General features: G+C 42.6%; 2 protein-coding genes across 3 annotated transcripts in view; both read right to left on the minus strand.

The window, feature by feature from the left end:
* atoh8 (atonal bHLH transcription factor 8) overlaps positions 1-9,128 on the minus strand; it is a 15,637-nt gene extending 6,509 nt beyond the window's left edge. The window contains exons 1-4 of one of the 2 annotated variants that reach the window (XM_063876332.1): positions 8,872-9,128; positions 7,358-7,969; positions 3,000-3,155; positions 91-282 (exon numbers count right to left, since the gene is read on the minus strand). In XM_063876332.1, the coding sequence (XP_063732402.1) occupies positions 91-282; positions 3,000-3,155; positions 7,358-7,966 (957 nt within the window). In that variant the 5' untranslated portion in view covers positions 7,967-7,969; positions 8,872-9,128. Of the gene's footprint in view, positions 1-90; positions 283-2,999; positions 3,156-7,357 lie in introns of both variants that reach the window. The other variant, XM_063876331.1, reaches the window with a different exon arrangement.
* A 1,866-nt stretch (positions 9,129-10,994) lies between these two features.
* On the minus strand, positions 10,995-20,869 carry rnf103 (ring finger protein 103). The gene is made up of 7 exons (XM_063877095.1): positions 20,258-20,869; positions 19,441-19,589; positions 18,738-18,853; positions 17,440-17,862; positions 16,669-16,801; positions 14,801-14,887; positions 10,995-13,308 (listed from the first exon to the last, which is right to left on the minus strand). Exons 1-7 carry the CDS (start codon positions 20,481-20,483, stop codon positions 12,304-12,306), a joined length of 2,139 nt encoding a protein of 712 aa, XP_063733165.1. The 5' UTR covers positions 20,484-20,869; the 3' UTR covers positions 10,995-12,303.
* Positions 20,870-23,046: the final 2,177 nt, after the last annotated feature.

Below are 23,046 nucleotides of genomic sequence, written 5' to 3' on the forward strand. Positions count from 1 at the left end.
GTGGTTTATTGGTTTCTTTCTGTAGCAGCGGCCCCTGCCACCATTGAGAAGCAGAGAATGAATGATATATAGAGAAGGAAACAGCCTCACCTTCCTCTTCTTGCTTCTACCCTCGGCTTGCAGGGTCCTGGTACACTGCTCCACACACTGAGAGAAGCTCAGACTGTTGGGGTCTGAACTATAGTCCAGCTCAGCCAACTGAGCCAGAGACAGGATGTAGTTGCAGGCTATGCGTAATATTGCCAGCTTGGATAGCTTCTGCCCATAAGAGTAACATGGCACCTGGAGAGAGTAGGAAATGAAGGAGATTGGCAAATATAAACTTTTATAGCCCACATACGGAATATATATATATGTATAAACAAAAGCAACTGAAACAATCACATGTACAACAAATCAAATGCTCAGCACAACAACTGAAAGGTTTTTCAGTTAATTTAACCCTTGGAACAACTACAAGGCCTGACCACACATTCTTTATTCGCACATTGAATGGGCAGGTTATAGATCTACTGTGAAGAAAGGCTGATGAGGACGTAGAGTTACATGTTGGTCAAAAATCATTAAACCAGGAGTCAATGCAGAAGTCCATGGGAAGTGTCCATTTTTTAATCATCATTGTAATTATTGTGCCAACAATAATGACTTATTTGTCTTTATATTCTAGTATATCCTATGTGTGCGTTTCTTCTCTATAGTAATAAGTTAGCTTATTCTATTATTGCATGCTTTTTTTTTTACCTGCTATGCCAGCGTTGCTGTAACAATGTACATTTACCTACAATGGGACTAATAAAGGATATCTGATTCTGATTTATCTGTAACTGGAAAAGTCATCTATCTGGTATTTTAAATTGTTCTCTGATGTCTACAAAGAAGTTATATAACTTTGGTTTATCCCAAAAATGTCCAAATGCAGCTTTACAGGCCCAAGCTGAATTGCCTTATTTGGGGCTCATTTAAATAATGATGACGAGCTCTGCTCTGATTGGCTGGTTTACAAGGAGCAACCCATGGCTGCCTCAGAGCCCAGAGAAGTAAGTGAAGTTTGCGAAACTGTGAGCGATGAACGATGGAGGCTATTGGCATCCAACCTTACATGTCTGAGCCTTTATCGGAGGAGGAAACCGATGAATTTGAAGAACAGCCGGTTGGTCGGAGATTGGAGAGCAACGTAACGGAGTGGTAAGTGGTAGGGTTAGTGTTTCCAGTAGGTGGTGTATGCAAATGTTGGGGCTGGACTACCGTGTGTTACGTCACACACAGGGATTGTTGTAATTCGCCCGTTTTACCTCTATGATATGCATATTCATGATTTGAACGTGAAGGAGGAAAGAATGGTGTTTGAGGTTCATGGTGAGTCAGTTGGTAAGTGATGCAGACTACAGAGACCCCACAGCTGTGAGACTCATCCATTCACGCTCCGCACTACACCATGAATAATAGTTTATTGGTTTTTATTTAACGCTGAAAGCAGAATCCAGAGTTATTTTCTTTCTCCATCCATTTGACCAAGACGAGTCCTATCCAACTTCTCAAGTCGTAAGTTAAAAGATGGTCAAACGTTTGATACCACACTAATCTCAAAACTCTTAACAGCAGGATTGACATTTCAGTACTGCCAATGCTAACTCGTCAATCAATAACTACCTTTAGAAAAGCTGTTTCAGTACGATTCAGCCTGAAAGTAGGGGGGGAGTCAGGCGGCTCCGCTCTCTTCATAGTAACAATTTTACTGCTGGTCAGGTAAAGGCAGCTTTATTTCTCTCTCAGTGCCTGACCCTTCCTGAACCATCCTCTGTATTTGTTGCCTTTCCTTTCTCTGTAACTCCTCACTTGTGTGTCATAGTGAAAAGGACGAGCACGAAGAAAACCTGCTTCATTGTCAATTTAGGTTCAGCTGTATAAATTAAATCTTGACAATTATGATGAGATTTCTGAAATTGGTAATATGACAGCTGACTGCTATATTTGATTCCAGTTGGGGAGCTTTTATACTACGTATCGTTCCATTTAATTGCCCGTTTTTGAGCGTCCATTACTTTTATTTCCACAGATGATGTAATTGGCTTTCATTTATAAAAACAAAGTAGCCTGTATTAAAAGTGACCAAAGTCTAGACCACAGGCTAAATACAGTAGGGATCGTAAGTCCTTTTGGACAAACCCGTCTGCCAAAATAAAGTAATAATATTAATTAGTCAGCCAAACGGACATGAAATCCAAAGTGTGGGATCTTTTGGAACAAGCAAAGCAATACTCCATGCAAACTCTGCAGGGAGATATTTGCCAGTCAGTGTGTCCCTCTTTTTCCATATGGGAAGAATGGGATCGGAGGAACAAAGCAGCAGTGATTCAGGCCTTCATTAGCCTAATATATAGTATTTATATATAGACTTATATTATAACATTATTCGGACCGCAGTAAAACATTCATTAAAGTTTAAATTCCGGCATGAGGCCCTAATGCGCGTAGGCAGTGTTTCTGTTTGCTGTGTATTATAAAAAATGTGTTATATATTTTTTAAATGTTCTAAGATAAGCAAAAAATGTTTATTTTCACTTCAGTTTTTTTTACTTATAATTTGTATAGTTATTTGGCTGCTGTTACAACTTAGTTGCACATAAGGTGTGTGTGTGGTAATGTTATACTGTGAGAATAAAGGAACTAAATGCGCAGAGTGAGTGAGTGAGTGAGTGAGTGAGTGAGTGAGTGAGTGAGTGAGTGAGTGAGTGAGTGAGTGAGTGAGTGAGTGAGTGAGTGTGTGTGTGTGTGTGTGTGTGTGTGTGTGCGTGCGTGTGTGTGTGTGTGTGTGTGTGTGTGTGTGTGTGTGTGTGTCTTAAACAGACAACTACTGGTTGAATAGGAATATCTTTGGTTGAGGGCAGCCCTAATAATAACCTGATCAAATAAGGAGATGGAAATGTTTGTTTCGGTTTTGTTCAAGCTTTTTACATAAATTGCTGTTTGTGTGTTTTAGTGTGGACTGAGAGTCTGACCTGCTTCCTCAGAGCCTCGAACGCAGCACTGATGGTATGGACACGCGTCCTCTCTCTGGCGTTGGCAAGAAGCCTCCTAGTCTGCTGGATGGCTTTGACCTCTGGGTGACCCCCAGGTCCATGAGCACTCATCCCAACATGTTTCCTTGGAGACTCCTGAAAGCACAAGGACATTTGTTTTTTCTGATTCACGTGACCAAACAACAGCACAATGTCATTGAAATGGACCTATAGAACAGAGATGTCCACCCACAGCTCACTCACAGGGTTAACTTGACGACATACAGTACATGTCCCAAACTGTGATCTCCACCATTTCTAAGCACGGTCAATTGGTACTATTTTTTCCCTGCAATATTTGAAAGTCATTTGCTGACCAAATGGCACAGACAATCATGCCTCAGTAGTCAAAAACTGTCCATTAGTGGAAAGCTCTATGATGTGAACAGTAACAATTAATAAGGTTATGACTAAAGTTCATAAGAGTTCACTAGAACCAGGATTTTTAGACCTGAATACGGATACTCCAGTAAATATGGATATGCACTTCTATACGCGTTCAATCGTATTGGATATTATATCATATCATACATTTTCATATGCAGTTTAACAGTAATCAAACAAAGACCACAACGCAAGGTGTATAAATTGCGTGACACGAGGACACTCTCTTTAACTCTTACTCTAATCTTTCGGAAGAAGGGAACTATTTTCCTACTTGCTTTTTAAAATAAACACTCATTTCAACAATACCATTGAAAAGCTAAAGGCCCGATAATGTTACATTAATAACAAATGTAGCTAATAGAGTCATATGCCAGTTAAGGAGAAAAAAGCTGTTATAGTCATTGCAGATTCCAACTCATATGTTTAGCACACAGATCAATCATAATTTTAACAGAAAACCGCCTACTACCTCTAATGCAAATATTAGCCTGATGGTTAGCTAACGTCATGCAATGGGTGTGCACTGTGTGCTAGCCTAGATGCTAACGGTATTTACACACAAACAACTGGAATCGAATTTTCAGTGTTCCTTCATAGAATAGCAGCAATCGGTCTTAAAGAAAAAAGACATTGCTAACAAAAAGAGCTAAACTTGCTGATGTTCAGGTGTATATCAGTATGTAGCATCTCTATTTTAAAGAGTTCTCTCCTGCTGATGTTCAGGTGTATATCAGTATGTAGTGTCTCTACTTTAAAGAGTCCTCTCCTGCTGGTGTTCAGGTGTATATCAGTATGTAGTGTCTCTACTTTAAAGAGTCCTCTCCTGCTGATGTTCAGGTGTATATCAGTATGTAGCGTCTCTACTTTAAAGAGTTCTCTCCTGCTGATGTTCAGGTGTATATCAGTATGTAGTGTCTCTACTTTAAAGAGTCCTCTCCTGCTGATGTTCAGGTGTATATCAGTATGTAGCGTCTCTACTTTAAAGATTCCTCTCCTCCTGATGTTCAGGTGTATATCAGTATGTAGGGTCTCTACTTTAAAGAGTCCTCTCCTGCTGATGTTCAGGTGTGTATCAGTATGTAGTGTCTCTGCTTTAAAGAGTCCTCTCCTGCTGATGTTCAGGTGTATATCAGTATGTAGTGTCTCTACTTTAAAGAGTCCTCTCCTGCTGATGTTCAGGTGTATATCAGTATGTAGTGTCTCTACTTTAAAGAGTCCTCTCCTGCTGATGTTCAGGTGTATATCAGTATGTAGTGTCTCTACTTTAAAGAGTCCTCTCCTGCTGGTGTTCAGGTGTATATCAGTATGTAGTGTCTCTACTTTAAAGAGTCCTCTCCTGCTGATGTTCAGGTGTATATCAGTATGTAGCGTCTCTACTTTAAAGAGTTCTCTCCTGCTGATGTTCAGGTGTATATCAGTATGTAGTGTCTCTACTTTAAAGAGTCCTCTCCTGCTGGTGTTCAGGTGTATATCAGTATGTAGTGTCTCTACTTTAAAGAGTCCTCTCCTGCTGATGTTCAGGTGTATATCAGTATGTAGCGTCTCTACTTTAAAGAGTTCTCTCCTGCTGATGTTCAGGTGTATATCAGTATGTAGTGTCTCTACTTTAAAGAGTCCTCTCCTGCTGATGTTCAGGTGTATATCAGTATGTAGCGTCTCTACTTTAAAGATTCCTCTCCTCCTGATGTTCAGGTGTATATCAGTATGTAGGGTCTCTACTTTAAAGAGTCCTCTCCTGCTGATGTTCAGGTGTGTATCAGTATGTAGTGTCTCTGCTTTAAAGAGTCCTCTCCTGCTGATGTTCAGGTGTATATCAGTATGTAGTGTCTCTACTTTAAAGAGTCCTCTCCTGCTGATGTTCAGGTGTATATCAGTATGTAGTGTCTCTACTTTAAAGAGTCCTCTCCTGCTGATGTTCAGGTGTATATCAGTATGTAGTGTCTCTACTTTAAAGAGTCCTCTCCTGCTGGTGTTCAGGTGTATATCAGTATGTAGTGTCTCTACTTTAAAGAGTCCTCTCCTGCTGATGTTCAGGTGTATATCAGTATGTAGCGTCTCTACTTTAAAGAGTTCTCTCCTGCTGATGTTCAGGTGTATATCAGTATGTAGTGTCTCTACTTTAAAGAGTCCTCTCCTGCTGATGTTCAGGTGTATATCAGTATGTAGCGTCTCTACTTTAAAGAGTTCTCTCCTGCTGATGTTCAGGTGTATATCAGTATGTAGTGTCTCTACTTTAAAGAGTCCTCTCCTGCTGATGTTCAAGTGTATATCAGTATGTAGCGTCTCTACTTTAAAGAGTTCTCTCCTGCTGATGTTCAGGTGTGTATCAGTATGTAGTGTCTCTGCTTTAAAGAGTCCTCTCCTGCTGATGTTCAGGGGTATATCAGTATGTAGTGTCTCTGCTTTAAAGAGTCCTCTCCTGCTGATGTTCAGGTGTATATCAGTATGTAGTGTCTCTACTTTAAAGAGTCCTCTCCTGCTGATGTTCAGGTGTATATCAGTATGCAGTGTCTCTGCTTTAAAGAGTCCTCTCCTGCTGATGTTCAGGTGTATATCAGTATGTAGTCTCTCTGCTTTAAAGAGTCCTCTCCTGCTGATGTTCAGGGGTATATCAGTATGTAGTGTCTCTGCTTTAAAGAGTCCTCTCCTGCTGATGTTCAGGTGTATATCAGTATGTAGTGTCTCTACTTTAAAGAGTCCTCTCCTGCTGATGTTCAGGTGTATATCAGTATGCAGTGTCTCTGCTTTAAAGAGTCCTCTCCTGCTGATGTTCAGGTGTTTATCAGTATGTAGTCTCTCTGCTTTAAAGAGTCCTCTCCTGCTGATGTTCAGGGGTATATCAGTATGTAGTGTCTCTGCTTTAAAGAGTCCTCTCCTGCTGATGTTCAGGTGTATATCAGTATGTAGTGTCTCTACTTTAAAGAGTCCTCTCCTGCTGATGTTCAGGTGTATATCAGTATGCAGTGTCTCTGCTTTAAAGAGTCCTCTCCTGCTGATGTTCAGGTGTGTATCAGTATGTAGTGTCTCTGCTTTAAAGAGTCCTCTCCTGCTGATGTTCAGGTGTATATCAGTATGTAGTGTCTCTGCTTTAAAGAGTCCTCTCCTGCTGATGTTCAGGGGTATATCAGTATGTAGTGTCTCTGCTTTAAAGAGTCCTCTCCTGCTGATGTTCAGGTGTATATCAGTATGTAGTGTCTCTACTTTAAAGAGTCCTTTCCTGCTGATGTTCAGGTGTATACCAGTATGTGGTGTCTCTACTTTAAAGAGTCCTCTCCTGCTGATGTTCAGGTGTATATCAGTATGTAGTGTCTCTACTTTAAAGAGTCCTCTCCTGCTGATGTGCAGGTGTATATCAGTATGTAGTGTCTCTCCTGGGACATGTCTCCATGCTTTAATGTTCAAAAAGCTCTTTATTTTTCTCATACTGCCTGTGCTGCGGCGCCTCTTTTCACCCTCTGTCTAAAACCAGAGCACAGTCTGCTTTGTTGTGATTGGTCAACCTCTTAGAGATGACCCAACCCTTAGCCTATCATGTACAATGTGTTGGAGTGCTAGCCAATAGAAGCTGGGTATTACAAAGTGACGTCACTTTGTTATGGGAGTGTGTGGGAAAACAAACCCGCTCTGGAAGGGAAACAGGAATTTTGCAGACCATTTACATGCAAAAAACATATATTATTCCACACACACACACACACACACACACACAGTAAAGGGAAACCCCAAAAAGCATGATAGGGCTCCTTTAATAAATTCATATTTTATCAAAATCAAAATGATTGCTCATTGATTGACAGATAATTGATTTATTAATAATTTAAGCTACTATTTTTATTCATAGCTACAGTATATATCCAAGGTTATACTTTCCAGAACACATTTCAATTTCTCATGAAACCCCAAACATTTACCTGAGGTGACTGGACCTGGGGCTCTACAGACAGAGCTGCCGCTGACAGACAGGGCTCCAGAGAGATGGCCTGGTGGCTGGGTGAAAGGCTGCTGCTGGTGGATGTTGACTGAAGGAAAGTGGGGCGAAGGCCCATTTTGAGTCTGTTCGTCAGAGGCTGGGATATGGATGTGGGCCACTGGGAGATCTCAGAGTTGGAGAATGGAGAGGCAGGTAACTGGGACAGTTTGGAAGTGATGCCAGGCACATTAGTACCAATTCTCATGTCTATGGCACCACCCTGGGCTAGAGCCATTTCGCTCTCTGGTAGTCCTGACAGATTTGATGTAGTACCGGCCATCCCTTCTTGTGATAAGATTAGCTGTCTCCTTATAGGTGGTGCCAACCTGCTGTAATGACATGCCTCAGTCAGGAGGTCATCCACTGAGTCCACATCCGACATGTTGGCTGGTTGGGTTTCCATCCTGTCCGACTCCGGGCCACTATAATGCCTTTTAGGCTCCTGAGACTTTCTTTTGAACTTCTTGTTGTTGCTAGGCACCGACATTAGGACTTTGTCTTTGTTAATGGATCTATTCCAGGTATTATTGAGTGAATGAGGGTTCTTCATTTCCTGACAATTGGTGTAAATAACAACCCAGATGAGTGCAAATAATTTTAACAAAACATTTTTAACATCTTTGCATGTGCTTCTTTACTGTAAAAAAAAAAAAGTCAGGTGGGACTTTTGCGTTTCAGGCACAACTTATTAAGTTACCAATTCATAATGTACAAATGCATAACCTGTAGGAGTCTTTGTTTTAAATTATATTTAAATCCTGCAACAACAAAATCCCTCTTAAAAACCTTCAGCTGCTAACAGTGCAACACATTTCTTCAACTGGCTGCACTGACAGGAGCTGCACAGCCTGAGTGTTACTCAAACTTCACAGCAGATTTTCTGTGGCTCCACTCTGTCTGCATAGCAGCACTCTGAATAATCCGCACATACACACATAATACACAAAGCTGTGTAACATCTGCTACTCCGCACCACTCGTCCCTCTGGATCGAGAGTTTAAGGGAGCTTTCCTCAGCTGTAAAAGTTTCTCTGTGTGAAAGCAGTCCAGGCCTGCACCTTAGAGCCGGGTTCACAGTGGAGCTGTCTGAGTGCGGCTCCAGTCAGTCTGCATAGCTCAGCACACACACAGAGCAGTGTGCAGTGGCGACGGGTTGGAAACTCTTTAAGAGCTAAATGATCATTCCAATTACAGTTACACTCACGTGATAGGGTATGTTGAATAGCTCTGAAACTCCTCTCACAGTCACTGCTTTACACACGTTTTCAATGCAACTGGTGGGGGGAGAATACTATTGGATTAGTTCCAGAATTGATCTGAAATGTCGTGGGCTGGCATGAGTGACAGCAGAGGCTACCTGTCTACTCCCACAGACCAAGCTCATCTGCCGACAGAGTAATATCCGAGTGTCTGAACTGTATCAAACAGAGGCCAGAAATAGAGAAAGTTGTCTAACCTCTACATTTCCAGGGTGATAACATCCCGTATATGCCGCCCCAGGACAGATACATCCCTGTGCGAAGCTTAGGGTCCCTTCCTGAAGAAAGCTCCAATATCGCGCCTCAGTGTGTAAAACATGAACACCGGGACATGCTCCCTCCGCGGGTTCACCGGCCACGGTGGTATCGGTCTCCGGGTATGAATCAAAGTGAATGTGTCCCAGAGCTGTCTACTGTCCTCTCCGTATGTCCTGCTTGTCTGAAACACAGCAGCGTGTGTAGCCGCAGTTAGAGCGCAGAACAGAAGGGGTGGGGGGGGGGGGGCTCAACTCTGCTGGCGTCTGACTGGCTGGAGCTGTCTCGAGCCCAAAACACAAAACACACACATACAGACGCGCGCGCGCACATACAGCAAGAGGGAGCCAGGGAGAGCTCAGTCAGTTCCAGAAAGCGGTCCGCAGCGCCACCTGTTGGAGTCTGTTCAAAGCCCGTAAGACGCTTTGTTTCATTTCTTGAGGCGTTGAGTGGTAAAACTGTTGATGGTATAAGAAGTCAGCTGTGGGTATCTCATGAGTGTTGTGTACTGCTGGACATCAGTACACAACACTCATGAGCACAACATGAGCTGCCCATAGTGTCACCGTGTCAGACTCCCAGGAGCCTGAAATGCACCTCACAGCTTGACAGGCATCATCCAGACTCATGAAAGGAAAATAAAAAGCAAAGCCTCTTCTCCACTAGAACACTTGGGTCCTCTTCCATGTACTGTTGGCTCATAGATGCATCCGACATTGAAATAAATACATGTATGAATCCATTCACGCCCGAATACATATATAGTAATGTAGCTTTTGAAAACTGGAATCTCAGCCAATTAATTTTTTAGATATCCAATCAACCTTGTGTATTGTTTAAGGTCAGTCATCATACAGCATAGCTTAAATAAGCCCTCTGTTGTTGAAGCTGCATTCATAGTTTTTTTTTTTTGGTAAACTATAAACACATCTGACACATCATACTCGGCCATTGACACGGTAGACATTATAAAAAAGGCCAATTTCCATAAGCAGCAGACACAGAGCCACATGACCACCCCATCGGAGTTTGTATGTTCACTTGATAAAGTCCAATACTCACTATGCTTTTAGCTCTGGTCTCCACAAGCTCCTGTAGAAAATATCTGTCTCTTAAACTGCTTTATTCTCCTCTTTAGTCACCGGCTCTCAATGGGTCTGGCGGCTGTTAGTGAGTTTATTAGAATGTTTCACTGAAACGGCTGACTGCTGCTGGAAACAAGGTCGATAATCTAAAGAGGCTATACTGCTCACTGCATTTAGAAATAAGGCTCCAGCACTGACCAGTGTTTGCAGTTGGTTTAGTTATGTAGTCAGCCTGAAGACCGCTCTACTGAGCTGGTCAAAGTCACATGCAGAGGCCTCAGATGGTGCAGCCAACTCATGTCTGAAATGTATTACTTTATAATGTCATTTTAAAATACATGATTTGTTTCAAAAACATTTCTGGCTAACATATCCCTGTGGATTTTTTTTCACGTTGTGTGTTGACATGTTTCAGTACTCTGGTGCAGACTGAATCGAGACAAAAGAGTAAATGTTGCATCAGACTTGCGCTTGTCTTACTTTGCCTTGGCAGATGCTCCACTGCATAGAATTAACAACCTCTAGAATGTGTCCATATTCTCTTTGATAGAAAACCTTCAACCCAGTTCGCATTAAACAGTAAGCAATGAAGGCACATACTGCCAGTGAAGCTGTCTACTGGGTCAGCATGAGGCTGATAGCAGCATTGCTACAATCCCTATCTATTTTAGATAAATACATCCCAGCAGAATTGTAATAGCAGAAGATCACTGTGTATGTGGGGAGTCCATCACATGAGGGATGTGCTGCGATGAGTATGTAAATATTGTGCACAGTCAGAATACAATGAATGATGACTGTTGTATTTTGGTTCTGCATGAAACATTTAGCACTGAATTTGTAAATGCACTAGTGACAAACTACGGGATGTGATAGGTCAAAATTAAGGTAGAAACTATTAATTAATTAGTGGTAGGGCAGGAAACTTGTTTAAGCACATTAAAAATAAATATTTGTACAGAAATTAAGATTCCGGGGAGTTGGCAGTAAGGTGATTTCTTCAGAAATGTGAATGACATTAGAAACACATACAGTCAGCATGGAGGTGTTTGCAGTCATAACAGGATGTAGATCCGTACAGCTGTCTTATGACTCAGTTACTACAGTTAGCTTGTTTACTCTCCATAAAGAACCCATGGTGAGTGGGCTTCATAGTTTCACTGTGTGCTAATAGCGGCCAGTAGGTTGCCGTTAAGGAGCAGGCAGATTTATGGCTTCATGACAACAGGATCACACCACCTGTCTTTAACTACCGTACTTTTCAACCTGAACCCAATCTCCCGATGTTTGTGTTTACTAATGGGGACATGTTTTTTTGTCTGCAATGTAAATGGTAAGTGTCAGACAACATTATAGTTAGCTCTACATTTAGCTTCTCTGGTCTATTTGTTATTGTGTCATGTGACTTGTTGCTAGAAGAAACTGGCTGAAAGCTGAGAGAGTTGAAGAGGAGTTAACACATGTATATGTGTTGAAGTACACAGAGCTTAGCAAAGTGTTGATTTTACATATAATGTCTGAATATTAACCGATTTCCATAATGCAAATGCAATAGGAGATTCCAGAACAAGACTTTTCGCTAAGCTTTTTCTCTCTGAAAGGTCCTGTCCATGATTAAGTCCGGCTTTAATATTATTATCAGGCCTTTCGGTGGCAGATGCAAGCATTTTTGGACGTAAATTGAGGTTGCGGAAAAGCCCTAAGCGATAAATTGGAGCTTGTTTAGCAACTGCCCTGTGCAGCACTCACTCTCAATACAGAACAGAGTTAAAACATATTAGGCCCTGTCATTATAACATGCGAGAAAAAGATCCAGTTTGAAAAATAAAAGTTAGCCTTTCCAGTCCCGACTTTACCAAAAGCAACCTGTTATATTCAGACACAGGCCCAGTGCCCATTGAGCTCTGAGCCAATGATCAGTGAAAGCAGAGAGGACACATGGAGCACAGCTGGGCCATGTGAAGAAAACCAAATATCACATCATTCTTGACCAAATATTTCCTAATCAATTTTTTTTTACTGTTGACTATTGGTGCCTTCACAGATTATTTACACAATGACATTTTTGATAAATAATGAGGTTATAATGATTAAGTGGGTAAAGCAAACAGGTGAAATGTCTTTTTAGTTCATAGAATGACATCCATTCACTGTATTAGAGCCTGCAAAACTAGGAAAACACACTTATATATAACGATATAAGATATTACCATACCCAAAATGTAAGACAATATCTAGGCTGCTCAATACAACATCGATACACAGCCCTAACCATGTGAGACGTATGCATCAGTCCTGCGGTGTGTGTCCAGTGGAGCTCCTGGGTGCAGCTCTCTGCAGCTTCTTCTTGTAGCTGGGCCAGCGGCACACAGGGCAGCAGTGTCTGCCCGAGGCCAGCCACACCACGATGCACTGCTGGTGAAACACATGGCCACAGGGCAGAGCCATCAGCAGCTCCTCACTCACAAAGTTCTCCAGACACACCACACACTCCAAACACTGCAGGACGTCATGGGGCCACACCGACCAATCACAGTGCTGAGAGTTGGAGATGCCTTCGGATGTCAGCTTGCCGTCCTCCACCGTCCTGTCAGCTAATGGTGAGCTACTGTTCCCGTGACGACAGCACAGTGGTGATGCAGCAGCACACTCACAGCTACTGCTGGGGTCTGTGTCTTTGTACACACACACAAGTGGACCGCTGTCCTCACTGCTGAATGCGCTCTCATGTTTCTCGCTGCTGTTTGGAAATCTGATGGGGACTGCCTCCAACTGCTTCATGCTCTCTGTGTCTGAGTGCGAACTATTTGTCTCTTCATCCAGCTTTACACCGCCCCCCTCCCCTCTGTCCTGACCAGCTGCTCTGAACCTCCAGGTGGGCAGGGTGTCAATATATTCCATGTTTACTAATGGGCGGAGCCAGAGATCAGGGAAAGCCAAACGCTCTAACAGAAAGTTGGGGTCGTCCTCCCAGTCGGAGAAGTCAGATGGGACCTGCTGCAGCGCTGCGATTGGGTGGAGCAGATAGGAAGTGTACCAGTCCCACAGATTGGCCAGCCACTCCAGGTTTGTGGTGCTGTCCTCTTGGCTCCTCATGCCACAGCGCCGTTTCTTTTCAAAGTAGTCGACTAGCAAGCCGTGAGCCAGGTAGGTGGACAGGAAGAGTGCTGGATGGGACGAGTAGAAGGTCCAGTCAGCTCTCACTAGGCTGGCCAGTGTGGTGGTATCAGCATAACGGAGCAGCTTCAGACTGTAACCGTACAGAGAGTCCAGGTAGGGCAGCTGGAGGAGAGCCTGAAGGAGGGATCGATCACAGATTATTGATCAGTAAGTCAAGGCAAGGCAAGTTTATTTATATGGCACCTTTCAACACAAGGCAATTCTAAATGCTTTACAAAAATGAAAGACATTAAGAGCATTATCAACTGGGAGGTGAGTCTAACAGTGAGAGGCAGAATATAAAAAAAAAAATCCAGAAATGTACATTAAGACTTAGATTAATTTGGGTTTAATTGGAGGAAATAAGTATTTGATCCCTTTGCAACCAACAAGGATTGTGGCTCCCACGGAGTGGTTAAATAAGTCCTCTCACTTTAAGAAAGTACTCCTGATGTCAACTCTTTACCTGCAGAAAAGACACCTGTCCACAGTCAATAAATCAGATTACAACCTCTCCACCGAGGGCCAGACCAGAGACAGCTCTTGTGATCATAGTGGAACTAATGTCTAAGGACATCAGGGACCAGATTGTAGACCTGCACAAAGCTGGAATAGAAGACAAGACCACCAGCAAGCAGCTTGGTGAGAGAGAGACAAGTGGTTTGATTATTAGAAGATGGAAGAAGCACAAACTGACCATCAATCACCCTCAATCTGAAAATGGGACATGGATAGGTCTTCCAGCACGACAGTGACCCTAAACATACGGCCAAGCAACTAAGGAGTTGCTGAAGAAGAAGCCCCTTAAGGTGATGGAGGGGCCTAGCCAGTCTCCAGACCTCCATCCCATAGAAAATCTGTGGAGGGAGCTGAAGCTTTCAGCTGCCAAGCATCAGCCTCCAAACCTTAAGGATTTTGAGAGAATCTGCAGAGAGGAATGGACCAAAATCCCTCCTGAGATGTGAGCAAACCTGGTGACCAACTACAGGAAACATCTGACCTCTGTGCTGTCCAACAAGGCTTTCTCCATCAAGAACTAAGGCCTGTTCTGCAAGGGGATCAAATACTTATTCCCACAAATAAACGAAACCAATTTATATCTTTTTATTTCTACCTTTTCTTTTTTATAGTTTGTCTCTCACTGTGAAAATAAAACTACCATTAAAAGTATAGACTGTTCATTTCTTTGGAAGTGGACAAACTCACAAAATTGGCAGGGGATCAAATACTTAGTTCCTTCATGTATGAATTTATATAACAAATTAGATAAAACGTTAATGCGCTGGCAGTGGCAAATAGCTTTGGTTTTATATGTGATTTGATTACATTAATTAAGGTAGAAGTTGAGATTTACAAGAACAATTTGAACTGCTGCTGTGTAAAGGGAACACTGCTGTTAAAAATACCCTTATTTGTTTAAAGTATTTTTTTCATAGAGCAGTACTTTTTAAATAAATGTGCACAATACACTACTTTTAATTCTTTATCAGAAAACCATGCGATTAAAAATTGAGATCGTTGCCCAGCACTACTATACTGTATGTATGTATAACTGTGTAAAATGACTTTGTTCAACACAAAAAGCATTAACTGACGTTAGTTGTTGTTGGTATGAGTGATTTCCTACCAGAACAGGAAGCCAGGACACCAGCAGTAAAGAGTTGTAGGTTCCAAGCGTTCGGATCAGAACTACGAATCTTTTCACGGTTGCTCCCTGTTCATGAAAAGGAAAACATGTTAAAAGGGAACTGGACACTCTCTCTCTCTCTCTCTCTCTCTCTCTCTCTCTCTCTCTCTCTCTCTCTCTCTCTCTCTCTCTCTCTCTCTCTCTCTCTCTCTCTCTCTCTCTCTCTCTCTCTCTCTCTCTCTCTCTCTCTCTCTCTCTCTCTCTCTCTCTCTCTCTCTCTCTCTCTCTCTCTCTCTCTCTCTCTCTCTCTCTCTCTCTCTCTCTCTCTCTCTCTCTCTCTCTCTCTCTCTCTCTCTCTCTCTCTCTCTCTCTCTCTCTCTCTCTCTCTCTCTCTCTCTCTCTCTCTCTCTCTCTCTCTCTCTCTCTCTCTCTCTCTCTCTCTCTGAGTGGATCGTGAGTGGATCGGTGAGTATAGCGGAGAGTGGTGATTATCGGTTTCGTAACTTTTCAAACCCTTTTAAACATTTCTTTCTTTCACTGGGTGATTGTGTATAACTTTGTGCATCACGTCACCGAATTTTGGTGGGTTTGTTTGGTGGCACTGGTGATTTGTTTGCCAGGCGGCTGCTACCGCAGCCTCTCGGCTCGGCATGGCGTCTCGTGGCAGCAGCTCCGGGTTGGAGAAGCTGACTCGCCAGCACGCCGTCAAGCTCTCTCCACCTGGCGGTGTTTCGGTAGAGGAGTGTAGTTTGGCTGTGGGTGCGGTGGTGGGATATGGCAGGGTGAAATCTGCCTCACGGATGAACAGTGCGGTGGTTATTTTCTTGGACAGCACTGAGAAAGCTAATCAGCTGGTGGAGAGCGGGATAGTGGTTAAAGGGACGCTGCTACCCGTGCTACCCCTTGCCACTCCCGCGAAAAAAGTGGTAATTTCAAATGTACCCCCGTTTCTGCGGAACGAGTTGTTGGAGAGAGAGTTGGCTCGGCACGGGCAGCTTGTGTCTCCAATAAAAATGATCCCCCTCGGCTGCAAGTCACCGCACCTTAAGCACGTGGTTTCTTTCAGGAGACAGGTGCTTATGATCCTAAAGAAGGATGAGGGGGAACTCAACTTGGTTCTTAGTTTTCGTATTGACGATTTCGCCTACACTGTTCATGTCACGTCTGATACGCTTAGATGTTTTGGATGTGGAGCTCAGGGACATCTGATCCGCGCGTGCCCTGGGGGAGCGGGTGGCGGTCCGGCTGCCGCTGCTCCGGCGGCGGGCCCGGGTCCGGCTGCCGCTGTGCAGAGGTGTGCAACAACTTCCCATAACTCAGTTTACCAAAGTATTATACATTTTCTTTCTGCATAATGACTTCTTTTCAAGTTTGCTACTCTATATACACATAATTGATGGATGTTTTAGTGTTCATAAAATATTTTAATGCGGAAGCTGGTCATGGTGGAGCTCATTTTTTATATTCACTTTTACTAGTGTTGGGTAATTCCATTTGCAAAAGTGCAGCATCATTTCTAAGCTGACCATGTAAAATAGTGAGAAGGTCAAGTTGCTCGTTTAGCTCTGTGTCTGATCCCTCCAGGCCCTAGTGGTGCTGTGGACTGATCTACAGCCGTGGGAAGGCAAAGCAGAAGAAGGAAGCAGAAAAGGCCAAATATGACAGTTTTCATTGAGGCTGTAAGTTGTAACTGAACAGCACATATGCTTTTTTCCCTTGCTGTTGTCTTTGGAAGGAGGTGGAAAATGAAGAGTTAAGGTTCCCACAGACCCATGAGCCATTTGTCTAAATTGTACTGTAGTACGTTGCTTAAGTAAATGCCTTTTGTACGACTTCAGCACTCTATCTAATGCACAACAGTAAGTGACCTGTGTAATGAAGAGGTCCATCCAGGCCAGCAGGTTAATCAGGACCAGACTGAGGACAAACAGATCATTGACCTCCGGCTGGACCCCGCGCAGGAAGGTATCCATAGCAGCCAGGGACAGGAACTCCCCGATACTGACGAGAGGAGGGGGGGAGAGGAGATAAGAAAGAGGAGCAATAATGGACCATTGAAGAAAAGATGAAGAACAGTAAAGGAGAGATGGAGACAAAGAGCAGAAAAGGAAGGAGAGGAGTAAAGAAGACGAAGACATAATTTATTCATCTCCAACGGGGAAATTACTTTTTTCATTCTGGTGTTTGCACACATGCAGGATAGGGGATGTGGCAGAGTGAAGGGACAGCCAGTTCGCTGGAGCAGTTGGGGATTCTTGCTCAAGAGCACCTCGGCAGTGCCCTGGAGACGTGGACTGGTACCTTTTCTAGCTACCAGTCCACGTCTCCGGATTTTATTTTAAATTTTTGTCCGATTGGGACGTGAACTGATGACCCTTCAATTCCCACGCCAAGTCCCCACAGACTGAGGCACTGCCGCCCCGAAATAGAACTGCACTCAAGAGGAGGGGAGGAGTGAAGGAGGGATGGAATGAAGGAGAGGGGGATTGAAGGAGGGGAGAAGTGAAGGAGAGGAGGCATGAAGGAGGGGAGAAGACAAAAAGAGGAAGAGTGAAGGACAAATGGAGAGGAGGAGAGGAAAGAAATGTATTTTTTTGATGTACAATAATTCATTATAATTTATAATGTTTAATCAGCACCTGTTGCCATAGCGATAGATGCCCTCGGGCATCTTGAGAATGTAGGCAGGGCTCTTTGTTACATCTATCTCTGATAGGATGCTGTGGTTGTCCCAGTGATGCACGTCCACGAAAACAAATTCGATCCTTCCGGTGAACTTGACAGACAGCGCGGAGAAGAAGGCGGGGGGCTGGGGCAGGCAGGCGAACAGGAACATCTTCACCGGGTGGGCGGGGTCAGAGCGCCACTCCTCCAACAGCTGCTCAGACTGATGCAGTGTTTTGATTCGATGAGCCACATGTGAGGTCATCCAGCGGAAGATGTGTTCAGGTTCAATGCGACGGCCATTGTATTCTTTGAGCATGACTTTTCCCTTTGAGGCCGAAGTCTGAGGAACAGACATGATGAGAGTGGAGCGCTGCCAGCCACGCTTGATACAGGACCTGGTGACGGAGCGGAGAAGCACTGTCAGTAAAACAGACACATCCCCATTCTCCTACAGATAGGAAGACATAATGTGTGGAAACTGATGACTGCTGGATGCTCTCCTGCCCACACTGACCACTCCACATCGAAGGTCCTGCTCATCACTCGGTTTAGAAAAAAGGTCGGCAGCCTGCGGCTCTGGAGCCTCTTGGGCTTTTAGCCCCACTGCAGTGGCTCTGTAGCTTTAAAAACTACATGAAACAAAAATGAAATAAGGGCTTTTCCCTTTATTTTCTGTGCAGTGGAGTCTTTCTAATGTAACACCTCTTATAGTACGAGGAGATACTGTGACACTGAAATATTAAAACAAGTTTTAATATTTCCTCAACCAAAATAGCAGGATGTGCATCACATCCTGCAGGTGCATTTCCTGCAGGTGGCTTATCTTATCCCCCCCCCCCCCCCCCGGCATCAGTATACCAATCATGCATAAATCCAAAAAAAGAGCGGAAAATATCGCTTTCGGAGCTGAGCTGGGCAAATCTATTTTTAAGAAGTTGATCAGGTCTTGAAACTAAACCGCTGCTGGAGCTGGAGCGCAATCAGAGCATCTATTCTTCGGACAGGAAATAGTTCAGAAAGAATACATGTGTCTTTAAAGACCCTAAAGAACAGGGCCATTAGCATTTGAATGTTGCCTCTAGCTTAAATACCTTATTAGCTTCTTCTTTTTTTTTTTTTACAAAAACAACCCTTCAGATGTAAAGAAAGACAAACATCAGAACATCTCTGACAAATAAGAAGAAATGTCATTTTCTTACTAACACAATTGCTCCTGCCAAATGAGCATTATGTGTCATCATGTGAATTCGAAGTAGGCCCTGCTTCCCACCTGTAGTCATTTGAGCAGTTGAAGGTTCCAGTTCTGATCCCAAACTGAGACACTTTCTGCACCATCTTCCCCCAGTTCGACTGACTGAGCAGAGCCTCCCGGTCCTGGGCAATGACCTGCAGGTTCACGGGACAGGACAGGGTTACACAGCTAATACCAAACCGTGTTATGGACTTCCTACAGCTTTGAAAGTCAGAAGTGGTTTAACACCATGAGGTGTGAACCTCATTGCAGAAAATAGACTGTTGACACACATGTAGCAGTTAAATGTACTGTCTGGCTCATGTATGGATCTAAAGATTGTCATACCATAAATGCCACGGAATGAAATGATTACATTAAATGTGTCTGATAGAGTATTGAACGGGTAGGGAATGCCTAAAATATGAAATAAAGTAGAACTAATCTAGGGTGTGCTTTTTCTTTGATGTAAGCTTGCGATACTACCATGTGATGTATACATTATCTAGGAGAGAGCAAAATAGGACTTTAAAGCTAACCCTATCACTGCAATACACAGAGTAAAAGGGAAGTTAAGGCAGCTATATGACCGCATTTCAGCTACTTGGTTTATAGCCATAACAACACAGGATAATAATATAATTATTATTACTGAAGATTATGTCATAGCCATGTATCTAGTAGCCTAATATAACAAAATGTGTACAATATTTTCACATTTCCTATTATTGAGTGTTATTACCTGCACTAGCCATATCCCATCTTTAGTGTCCTCCACTAATTCATAGAAGTGCATCTCTCCACTGAAGTATGTGGTGCTGCCATCTCCGGCCTCCGTCTGCTCCTTCTCCTTCTTCATGGCTGAGTACAGCTCGCCCTGTGTCAGCTCTCCTGTGGGGCGATAATTAGAAAGTGTTAGAGCAGGATTGGCCATCTGGCATACTGGGCCCTTTCCCGGTGGGCCAACGTGCCTTTCAGGCCCACACAGCATGATATTATTTTTTTGTTCCGACAGTCCGTTCAGGTACAGGTGTATGTTGGCAGTTTTGTGGGCACTGATAGTAAACATTTTCCTGTGGTCAGGAGCCGCTACTGTGTTTTTGTTCGATGGTTGTGGGTCGGTCTGGGACAAATTTCTGTCCCAGGCCAGCCCTAGAAAGAGTTATACACCCAAATCTTAATCGTTTCTGAATGTTTTAGTCTCATAAGTGTACTGTAAAAGTCTAGAAGTCGGTATAGAATGATGGTTTGTTTTTGTTAAGAAGCACTGCATTTAGAGGTTATTTTACAGTAAAATCATTTATGAAAGCATTTTCCAAAATGCCTCGCCAAAATTATTTTGGGTGTTGTACGGGAAAGTAAACACTGGATTTTAACTTTGTGTTTAATATTATCTCTGTAACATTTCACCCAATGTGATATTATTGAAGAATGATATTAATTAATCACTTTAAAAATCCGTTGGCACCATCTCTGCTAGGTAAAGTAAATAGTGGCAAACGGGATTATTATAGGACGGATGTGATACCTACAAATATCAGCCATGAACTCCCCTTTACCTGATTTCTCTACCAGCTCGCTGACATCCTTTTTCTCGGCCAGGCCGGAGTAAGGCAGCCCCCTGCTCTCCAGGATGGTCTTCAGCTTCTTATAGCTGAGGCTGACTGGGTCCACCAGATGAGTGGAGAACATCCCAGTCTCATACCAGACCACCGCCTCAAAGAGCCTCGCTAGCATAAACAACACCATAAAATACAAGAGCAAAAAGAACAGCTTTAACCACATCTTGTAGCTGTCCGGGAGCGCAGCTGAATGTCACTGTCATAGGCTTCCGACCACCAGAACAGACATTAGCTCAACAAGAAGAAGTGTAGGCCAGTCGCACTGTCATCACCGTCCGGCTGAGAGTGGCTAACCCTGGCCGTTCACTGCCTTCACCACTTGTTTACATGAATGGTGACAGTTAGCTGGTTAGCTTAGCATCGTAGATAGGCCTTGAGACCGAGCAGGCTTTCAAACAAAACAAACAGTGTCCGCAGCACGCGCCGCACTTTCACGCGGCCTGTCGGTAGCGCGTGACCGGGTGCTGCTGTGCTCGCGGATTTTTCCAAACATCAGAAAGTGACAGTAATGAACGATCTGATTACTGCTGCGATCAGCTGGTGCAGAGAGACGTCACATCCGGTTTCACGTCACAACTGTAAACAAACAACAACACAAAAGACTCGAAACAAATAAATGGTAACCAAATGTCAAAAATACGGTTATAAATCTGGGTGAACACAGACTAATGTGATAACAGTGTTAACTTCAGCACGTGCTCAAAAATTCTACTCCAGTGGAGGAATACATGCTGATACATTTCACTTAGGAAAAGATGATATTGCCTATTATATTACTGGACTCGACCTATTGGTGCATTAATGTGCTCAGCCCTCTAATGTTGCTGCTGGAATGGAGGAGCCAATTATAAATATAAATGATAGATGTAGAGTACCCCAAAGTTTGATGTGAGAAATGTATAGTAGGGGTCCCCAGCACATAGAAACTGATGGATGCTAACTTGCATATGTTCGGCAGTTTGAACAATTAGCATAAGTTGTTTTAATTAAAATGAATGGCACTCCGGTACTTGTAAAAATAGCACTACACCCCTGTGAAAAATCAACCTAGAAGTCATCAATGGCAACTAGAAAAGATCAGACATGTTTGTAAAAATACCTTGCAGGTGATTGGATGGTCAGCCAAACTTGCCAAAGCAGGTCGTTAAAAAATAAAAATCATATTTTCCATTGAGAAACACCTTCAGTACCAATTACTACTTTTCTTTCAATGAAACATACTTTACATTTCTAATAGATATGATATGTGTTACCGGGGGCGTTGCTTGGATCTAGTATAACATTGGGGACTTAGCCCAGCCCGACAATTAAGCATTTGTATATATATATAGAGAGAGAGTATCCAAAGAATACACGATATGACATTTAAACAAAGAATTATACTCTTTATAATAGACCAATATAGTACTTAACAGAAACATTAATGGACATACTATAGTTTAAAAACAGTGTGCAAATGTATTTAGGGTCCTAGCCATGTGAACCTGGGGACCTGACTTCTTATAAGGATGAATCCTGACGAGATTCAGATTATTTTGTGATTTTGATAATATCCAGTTGCCATGCAAAGTAAACGCTCTGGCCGCTACAGCTGGATTTCAAAGTGTGGAAGTGGTGAGCAAAATTCTTGCTACTGCTAGTGGAACGCTTTGATCGACAGATGAGAAAATCCAGCTTGTCATTTCTTTTATAGAGATTTTACTGTTAAACTGATATATGACTTACAAATATTTTTAAAATGGCCAACCTAATAAAAGACTTCATAAAAATTGTATTCACTCTATCAAAATCATATGAAGGAGTCTTTCAAATTGGTTATTACATTTGAGCTGTTTTCAAAGGAGATGTACATTTACTAAATTATAAAACATCATATAACAATAAGTATATATAATGTATGTCTCTGTATGTAAATTCTACTTTTGTTAAACATGATTCAACCTCATTCCTTTAGCAAAAAAGGACTTTATTAAATTTGTTAATATAGGCTAATTACAGGTATCCATAAAAGATGGGAGTACTGATCAAATGACATGAACTGACGGATAGCTCAGCAGCTGTTTTTGACTGATCATTGACTAAATTTGATAAAAGGATCTACATATTGCCTTTGAAATCCTGTATATTTCTGTATGAGTCCCTTCTATGTCCTTAATGATGCTACATCACTTTCACAGCAGGTTATTGTTTATTTAGCTGTTGGATTGGATAATGTGCAAATAAATGCAAGAAAAACTCCTTAAAACATGTTTTAAAAAATCTTTTAAAAATAGATAAAAGGTGTTAATAAAGGTTTGAAAAGACTGCATAAAAGGTGTTAATAAAGGTTTGAAAAGACTGCATAAAAGGTGTTAATAAAGGTTTGAAAAGACTGCATAAAAGGTGTTAATAAAGGTTTGAAAAGACTGATTAAAACGTGTAAATTAAGGTTTTAAATAAACATAGTTACAATTGGAATCGGTTGCCAAGCAACAGTTGTAAAGCTCCGTTCGTGTTGGTGGGCGGGGCTTAGCGATCGCTGTTGCTTTGATCTATGACGTCACGATCAAGATTGCTTTGGGCTTTGAAGATCAGTGGCATAGATGTTCAGAATGACGTCAGTATATTTTCCTGCAAAGGGAGCAGTTCCTCCCTGTCAGTCAGTCTTCTGGTTCTTACCTACTGATCAGTTTGTTCAATTTAGTACTCCACACAGCATTGCAAATAATCCACATTAGTCTTTGAAT

The sequence above is a fragment of the Eleginops maclovinus genome, chromosome 23, assembly GCF_036324505.1.
Source record: "Eleginops maclovinus isolate JMC-PN-2008 ecotype Puerto Natales chromosome 23, JC_Emac_rtc_rv5, whole genome shotgun sequence".
Taxonomy (NCBI): Eukaryota; Metazoa; Chordata; class Actinopteri; order Perciformes; family Eleginopidae; genus Eleginops; species Eleginops maclovinus.

Coding starts and splice junctions, on each gene's coding strand:
- rnf103 (XM_063877095.1), bottom strand. CDS start 20,483: ATGTGGTTAAAGCTGTTCTTTTTGCTCTTGTATTTTATGGTGTTGTTT. Junction 16,802..17,439: donor ATCTATCGCTATGGCAACAG/GTGCTGATTAAA, acceptor TCCTCTCGTCAG/TATCGGGGAGTTCCTGTCCC. Junction 14,888..16,668: donor TGGACCTCTTCATTACACAG/GTCACTTACTGT, acceptor TTTCATGAACAG/GGAGCAACCGTGAAAAGATT.